The 8,879-nt window shown below is 31.7% G+C and overlaps 1 protein-coding gene across 2 annotated transcripts; it reads left to right on the forward strand.

Moving 5' to 3' along the window:
* The first annotated feature begins 4,914 nt into the window (after positions 1–4,914).
* On the forward strand, positions 4,915–8,591 carry LOC139519051 (hepatitis A virus cellular receptor 1-like). 2 transcript variants are annotated; one of them, XM_071310809.1, is made up of 3 exons: positions 4,915–5,392; positions 6,412–6,667; positions 7,367–8,591. In XM_071310809.1, exons 2-3 carry the CDS (start codon positions 6,413–6,415, stop codon positions 8,018–8,020), a joined length of 909 nt encoding a protein of 302 aa, XP_071166910.1. In that variant the 5' UTR covers positions 4,915–5,392; position 6,412; the 3' UTR covers positions 8,021–8,591. The 2 variants fall into 2 exon arrangements, with proteins under 2 accessions (XP_071166910.1, XP_071166911.1); XM_071310810.1 differs by having other exon boundaries at positions 4,915–5,380.
* The last annotated feature ends 288 nt before the right edge of the window (positions 8,592–8,879 follow it).

An 8,879-nucleotide genomic window follows, 5' to 3' on the forward strand; every position in this document is an offset into this window, starting at 1 on the left:
GTATACAAAAGACAGAATTATACCAGCAAACATAAAATATATGATATACATTATACAATGCATTTTCAAACTGTGTATGCTAAGTGCAACTACGTTGTTTGTAGCTTTGTTGGTCGAACGAACACAAAACGCTTTGTCAATACTTGAATTTTGTTTATACAGTGGGACATCAAGTAAACGATAACTAAAGAAAATTCACTCTCCTTAAGGTTGCACGGTAGTATTTGAATTCCAGAATTTAGGTTGCTTTTTTGTGTACCATACCTAAGTCAATGTGATTAGACGAAAAATACAGTATCAACTGAACACACTTTCCCAAACTGAGGGATGAATCAGGTGTAAAAAATATGAAATAATTTAACAAACAGATGAAAATGATTTTTTGAGATTTTTCTTTAATTGTGTATTCACTGCATGATAAAAGACCTAAAAGCACTAGTGGCCTTAGGTTTTTAAAAATAGCAAAAAAAGTAAACGGTCATGATACACATTCAAATTCATTTCTGAATATTAAAATGAAAGTAATTCAGTTAACTGTGAATGGTTTTTTTCAGTGTTAGAAAGTGGTAAAAATTCTAAAAAGGCTATCATTATCCCTTATGGCCTAGGAAATACTACCGTGCCACCTATAATAGAGTCGAGAAAACCAATAATAAAACAATGCTGGTTTCGATACTGATCAAAAATTATTGCCCAAAAATATACGATAATTAGCATGTCCCAGAAAGGTATATAGCTAGTAGAAAAATAAATTGAAGTTGGTACTCTAGGAATGTATTCGCATAGCAACATTTTAAATCAATTTTACATCAATTTTCTACAGCCTGCTGTACTCGTCGTTTGCTACGTAGGGAGGGAAATGATAACATTGAATGAAAGTTTGTTTTTATTTTAACTTATTTCTATTTTTATTATTTACCAGAACGTTTTCAAGTTATTCAAAATTGATAGCGTCCTTGATAAAATGGGACAAACATTGAGAAGATATAGTGTTTTTGTATTTACAAGGCAGGTTATATTTTGTAACTAGATTCCCCACCACTGTCTAATCGTAGAAATAAACGTATGTCTAACCCTTTTATTGATAATTGAATACAAAAATATGTATAAATCGACAGTGTTCATATATTGATAAAGTATTAAAGAATTAAACGATTTTATCCAGATTATTCCAATTTAAATCATTTTACAATAGAAAGGAAAAGCAGCGTTAATGACCTGACGATACTGTCTTTCCAAATTATTTTTTGATGGAGAATGATATATTTGGTAATTTTTCCCGAAACGTTTTGAACGATCATACTTCTGGAATAAGTGAAAATATGTGGAACTATAATGAAACGAACGGCCTTACTTTAAAACGTTAGTAAAACATAATAGCATTACAGACACCAGGCACAGCAGAAAATATAAGAATTTTCAGTAAAACCAAATATGTGTTCGAAGATAACACACGAATGGTCAAATTCTAGATTTAACTTCGAAAAACGTAAAATCACAAAAATACCGAACTCTGAGGAAAATTCAAAACGGAAAGTCCGTAATCAAATGGCAAAATCAAAAGCTTAAACACATCAAACGAATGGACAACAACTGACATGGCGGGATGTAAAGTACAGAGCCACGCCAAAAGGCCAATGGAAAAAGCATATAAGAAAAAATGAAAGATAAGAATACAAAAATATAATAGAACAACAACACAATGACGGGATGTACAAGTACAGAGCCATGTCATATGTAACAAAGAAAAACACAAAAAATCAACATATAGACAAAGCATATAGGCAACATTGAAAGATAAGAATACAGAAATTATCATAGAACAATAACATAATGACGGGATGTATAATCACAAAGCCACGTCATATGTAACCAAGAAACACAAAAAGCATACAGAAAAAAAAACATATAAGCAAAAATGAAAGACTAGAATACAAATATTATAGAACAATAACACAATGACGGGATGTATAAGTACAGAGCCACGCCAAATGGATACCCCAAAGAACAGACTAAACAGTAAAATTATTATTCATTAAGACAAATATAAGAATACTATAACACGTTAACGATAACCAACTTCAGTATCCAAAATCTATACTTGAAGACAATCGTGTATTATTTGTGAAGTTGATACGGAATATTTAGCAACAAGGTATTGATACCTTCCGATGAACTTTTGGGAATAGGTCTAGAAGTTCTTTCACATAACCCTGGTTCACCAACTTTCTACTCAGGCACTGGTGATGTTTTATGAAGTCTGAGTAGTTGCTGCATGCTCTTGAATACCGAATAAGTTTGGAAATGTATATCCCATATGCAGTTGAAGTTGGTATATTGCTACTAAGGTGGGGAAAATTAAAATCGTTCGTTTGTCAAAGATTCTGGTACTGAGATGACGTTGTATGTCAAATTCGAGGTATAAGTCTAAAAAATGAGGAGGAGGAAGAATATTATGTTTAGAGACAAATAAAATCGCCAAAAGGCAGCTATATGGGAAATATTGATTTCTAAATGCCATTGTGTTCTTTTACATGAATTGAAATACCAAATCGTATATCAAAAACGAACTATTATATGAATTCTTATCAAAAGGGATTTATATCTTTTATCTTTTTGTATTCCGTTTGGGCCTATCCCAGACTAAGATAGAACACATGCTTTTTTATGTGTCTTCAGTAATTGTTAATCTTTCCTGTATAGTCCGTTTTATGTAATATCCTTTTGGCATTGATCGGTACTTTTGCATCCCGCCAATGTGTTGTTGTGCTGTGGTCATTTTTTGTATTCTTGTCTTTCATTTTTGCTTATATGCTTGTTAATATGCCATTTTGGTTTTTTTTTGTTTGTTGAAATACGGTGATTAAGATTAAAATACAATGTTGACTGCTTTACCCCTAATTTTGAAATGTTTACCTAGTATGTCTGTTTGTTTTGTTAACATTTTGTTGTCAATATGATGAAGTTTTATGCGATTGTCATACAAGTGAATGGTTTAGCTAGCTATAAAACCAGGTATAATCCAAATTTTATGCATAAGGAAATGCATATACACAGTCAGGAATATGACAGTTGTTGTTTTCAGTTCAATTGATGTGTTTGGGTTTTTCTTTTGATAAGTGACTTTATGATTTTCCTTGAAATTCAGTATTTTTGTTGATCACTTGTTTGTACGTCCAATTTACAACATTAAGTTGCTGTAAAAAAAACTTCAACACCGTCAATTAATACTACTACCCAAGGGTGCACATTTCGACAATCAAATTCTCTTCGGTAATGCGCAAGGCAAACAATTTTGAAAATCAAAATTTTAACACATGAAATCAAATGCTGATAAAGAGCAGTATTGATTGTTATATAATTTGAAACAACTTTGCAGGAAGCTAGTCGTATGGGCCGTTGGAAATTTTCATTAATAGTTAAAGAACATAAAAACAATATTATTTCAACTGTTCATAAATGAAAATAAAACACGATTGACATGCTAAGAAGAAAAACGTAAGAAACAAAATGAATTGTAAAAATGAAATAAATCAGAGTGGTGAAATAAACTCATCATATATTCTAGGATTGAAATTTAGTGTTTACGCCAGACGCGTGTTTTGTCTACAAAAGACTCATCAGTGACGCTCGAAATTTAAAAAAAAGTTAAAAGGCCAAATAAGGAACGAAGTTGAAGAGCATTGGGGACCACACACTCATAAAAGCTTTGCCAAATTCAGTTAATGTAATCTATTCAACACAGAAGTGCTGACTACCGGGCTGGTGATAAACTCGGGATATAAAAACACTCATCAGTGACGCTCGAATAAAAAAAAAGATAAAAAGGCCAAATAAAGTACAAAGTTGAAGAGCATTGTGGACCATAAATTCCTAAAAGCTTTGTCAAATTTGCAGACGAAACGCGCGTCTGGCGTATATACTAATTTTAGTCCTGGTATCTATGATGAGTTTATTTAGCTAAGGTAATCTATTACTGACGTAGAAAAACCTTATTATTTCAAAAATTCAAAGTTTTGATATTAACAATTAATTTATAATTACGGTCATATCAATGATAATTCATGTTAACATAGAAGTGCTAAAGAGCATTGGGAACCAACAATTTCTAAAAGCTTTGCCAAATTCAGCCAAGGTAATCTTTTCCTGAGGTAGAAAAGCCTTACTATTTTAAAAATATCAAAGTCTTGTTAACAGTTAATTTGTAATTTTGATCATATCAATGATAATTCATGTTAACACAGAAGTGTTAACTACTGGGCTGGTGATACCCTCGGGGAATACAAACTCCATCAGCAGTGGCATCGACATTATGTACTGACATGCACAACACCTTTGTCGATAATTTAATAATGTATTGCAATAAACAGCTAATGAAAAAGACCAACATATATAGTAAGTTCTGTCCAATATCACATCTAGAAAATGACAATGAGAGTCCGTTTCTTGTTTGGGTTCATGTAGATCATTCTTTAGTTATCTATGTTGTGTTAAGACTGTCGGTAAGATAATCACTACATAGTGTGTTTCGCTCTCATCCCATATGGAATTTAATGACCCCATATAGATCGTATTAGGTCACTAGCACACTAATAATATTAGTTTACGAATTCCTACCACGAAAAAAAAATGCAATACCTCCAAACTGAATATCTTTTCCCCGCACACCGTTCCTCCTTTAAACGGACAAACAATTGAGTAATGACCCAATATATTTTTAATTGTGTGTAACATTTAAAATACAAATTATATACGTATAAAAAACAGTTCTTGGGCTTAGTTCGCTAACCTACTGACAGAAGATGTCTTAATTAAATATGCAATTCATGAGTCATATTTAAGGAAAAATTATTCTGTCAGAAAACTAAACTTTTACAAATGACAATTTCTTCGAAGAAATATTACTTCTATCCGTTCATCTTTAAAAGGGTTCCGCAATATGATTAATGTATTTGTTTTCTCAAAGCATGTGTCAGGGATATCCGCTTTCCACTATGCTTTTCAGTACAAGTTTATTTACGTTTTTATATATTATTTATTTATTTGTCACGTTGACTAAATGCATTACGGAATTTTTATGAAAGATGACGCGGTTTGGTTTAAATAGGAAAGTGTAGGTCTGCAATTCACGTCACCTTTCTCCAGGTATCTAAGTTTATTTACCTTTCTATTTATACGAGTTACATATGACAATGTAAGCTTACTGATCCGGAAGACCTAGAGGCCAATGTGTATTGGACTGATAAATGATTTGAGGTGATGGAATTTACCCGTATAAAGGAGCGTAACAAAAGAAACTGACATAATAAATTTGAGGAAGAATAGGCTATTACTACAAAAGTTCAGACACAACAAAAAAGGTATTCACGAAACACTGGAGGTAAGAAGCTCGGTAAGTGCTGGTTAAAGCATAGATATATATTTCTGTTTCTTCAAGTACTTTGTTATTTTGTGACTTAATGATGCGTTTGAATAATAATAATAATAATGATAATTAATAAAAATAATAATAATAATAATAATAATAATAATAATAATAATAATAATAATAATAATAATAATAATAATAATACTATTGTAATTTTCATTTTTTTTTTAAATTATTTATTCCTTGACATTCGTAAAATTCATGTCCATTTTTATCTACTTTACGATTAATCCAACTATTTGTATATATCCTATTTACCCCCAGCAAAATAAGTCGAAAATTTATTCGTCTAGGCTTTACAAATTTGACTGAGTTGTAAAGCGACACACCGGGATGCTGCGATGTTCAGTGGCATTCTTTGGGTCTAATTGATTTTTTAAATTATATCATTATAACACTTAATTTATTTTTTATTGGTCCATTTTGAGTTATCTTTGGTTAAAATTACTCTCCAATTGTTTCCAAATACCTATCTGTTAGTATTGAGCATGAATTGACCACAATATTTTCTTTGGTATGTGTATGTCATAGCACATAAAATATCGTCTTTCATCTACCCCTTTAATTTCCATTTTCGTTTGAAAGTAATATGGTACTTAATGCTCGAGGTCAAGTTGTATGTTGACCATCTAATAACCTTTTTATCAGATGGTCGTTACAGATTCAAGCCACGAGCATTATATTTTATATAAGTAACAGGTACAATCTAAGATTTTTATTTATCTGGATAGCCATTGCAGGTTATGTAGATGTTAAAGCAATATGTAAGTTACAACATTCCAGTATAAGTTCTGATTGATAACTATGATACACAGATGTCGGCATGGCACTATACATTATTAAGATTATCAATATTCGTCGTCCATTATATTGAAATAGAACTTTTAAAAGTAATTGTTTTTGTATACTGTTGTAAATATGCATAACAGGACAGATAGTGTTATTTTTTTTTCTCATTAACAAAATGACATTGATTTTTGTAGGATGGATTTAAAGCACGTGATATTTTTGGTTTTCTTGATTGTACCTGCTGTATCTGATTCTATCTTCGATGATTGGTTTGATTTTGATTTCGATTCCAGTGAAGAAGTTAATGACCTTTACCCAGTCATAGATGATGACTTTTGGCCTACTATGAAATATTCGACAGGAGTATGTTATTTCAGGTTGGATCAAACCTATCATCCAAGAGAATTTGTGGCAACTATTAAATTGGATTCGATGACATTAGATATGACGGTAAGTAATTTTACTGATTCATCTGTTAAATGTAAAATCACAAAATTACCTTACTCCGAGGAAGATTCAGAACGATGAGTCCCTATTCAAATGGCAAAATCAAAAACGTAAACACATCAAACGAATGGATAACAACTGTGTCTCTTGTGTAGAGTTGTCTCATTGGCAGTCATACCACATCTTTTTATGTTTAAATTAAGAGCACAGCACATGAACATGCGCAAACTGTAAAAATCAGTGAGTAAGAACTCTGCAAATCGTACAAAAAAATCTGAATATCAATCAGCACACATTCAACGTAGTGTAAAAGCTAAGTTTACATAAGTATCAATCAGCACACATTCACGTAGTGTAAAAGCTAAGTTTACATAAGTATCAATCAACAACATATTTTCACACCTGACTAATAAAATATTCAAAACAAAATCAATGATTAAGCGATAGAGACAATATTTCACAAACTCTGTGGTTCTCTCTGGATACAAGGGCTCTTATTAAAAACAAAAACTTGTCGCTATGAAATAGCCTATGCATCTAAAGAAGTGTGAACACCAGCATGCATATATCTAAACTAGTAAACGTGTTTTCTTGAATATTTTACATGTGTTAAAGAGAAATAAATAAACCGGAATGTTGATAAATAATTCTTATTAATTGATAATAAAATAATTGTGTTTATGGTATCGGTTTTTTTTTCAGGCAAAAAATTATCAAACTTTTAACCGAGATGCTCTTGGAATGGAATACAAGTTAACAAATTTGCGAACTCAGTACAAGGGATTTCGATGTGTAAGATTTAAAATATCGCATTTTGGATGGAGAGTTCCAAATTATTGGTGTTATATGTCAACTGGACCAACAAATCTACCTCCAACTACACTATCATTAACATCAACATCAACTACACCACCTATAACATCCACATCGACTAAACCCCCTTCAAAATCAACTACACCAGTTCCAACATCGACGTCAACTACACAACCTTCAACATCAACTACAAAACATACAAAACCTTCATCATCGACATCAACTACGACGACGCCGTCAGCAGCAACAACAACAATCAATATGACGCCATCATATGGTTCATCAACAGTTACAACAGTGGTAACACCTACAACCCCACCGACAACTTTACCAACAACCACTATTGAACCAATAAAAACAACTTCAACAAGGACAACAACAACCGTGTCAAGTACTTCAACTACACATAAACCATCACCAACCACAACTATATCCAGCACTTCAACAACACAGAAAATATCTCCAACCACGCTGAGGACTTCGACTACAACTTCAACAAAAGTTACATTACCAACAAGACCACCACCACCAGAGCCAGCATAATGACATTGAAATGATTTATTGCAAACGTGTTTTGTTGTTGCTCAAATCAGACAATTGTACGTCAGTTGGTGTTTCTTACAACGAAAATTCTGATGAAACTGAGAGAATACAATATGAGTTGTATAATGACTAGAATGAAAAATAGCTGGAAATGTTTATACGATCCAGCATTATACTCGTGCATGATAAGGTGATATATCAGCGAAAGCAAAGACTGTGTGTGTGACTTTTGTTGAAACCGTGTATTTCACAAATACCAACATTTTATAGGTTATTGTTGTTTTAACGAATGTTCATTTATATGTGATCAAAATCATAGTTCATATTTCATTTGCTGTAAAGTAAAAAAAAAAAGATATATGAAAATTATTATTTTATATGCATTTTACTCTTTAACCTTTTTAAGAAGTTTTATTTCATTTAAATTCCATATTGTAATGTTTTCGTTTGTACGCATTTATTGTATGTAAAAAGGGCTTATGTCTCATATCACATATACTATAAGATTGCACATAGTTTGTTGTGTGTTTTTTTTTACATTCCTATTGAAATAAAACATTAAATCGATTATTATGTACAGTGTTTGTCTAGTTAAACATATAAATTTTTTTGTATATTATTCACTGGTGGGTATATTGTAGATTTGTTACATGTATTGACGTTTGTTCACAACACTCTGTATTACAAGATTTTTTGTGATCTTTCACGTCAAACATAAACAGCTGATTTAGTTTCCTGTAAAAATTAACCTGTATTGTCTGTAAAGACATTAACTCCTACGGTCATCATTATTGAAGTAATGCGCATGGTATACACTCTTTTGTATGCCCTCACTTCTATAAAGTGGATGTGGTTCAGT

This window comes from Mytilus edulis, chromosome 4, assembly GCF_963676685.1.
Source record: "Mytilus edulis chromosome 4, xbMytEdul2.2, whole genome shotgun sequence".
Classification (NCBI taxonomy): Eukaryota; Metazoa; Mollusca; class Bivalvia; order Mytilida; family Mytilidae; genus Mytilus; species Mytilus edulis.

Excerpts from the sequence above, each read along its gene's own strand:
- LOC139519051 (XM_071310809.1), top strand. The coding sequence starts at position 6,413 with ATGGATTTAAAGCACGTGATATTTTTGGTTTTCTTGATTGTACCTGCT. Across the intron at positions 6,668-7,366 it reads CGATGACATTAGATATGACG|GCAAAAAATTATCAAACTTT; the intron begins GTAAGTAATTTT and ends TTTTTTTTTCAG.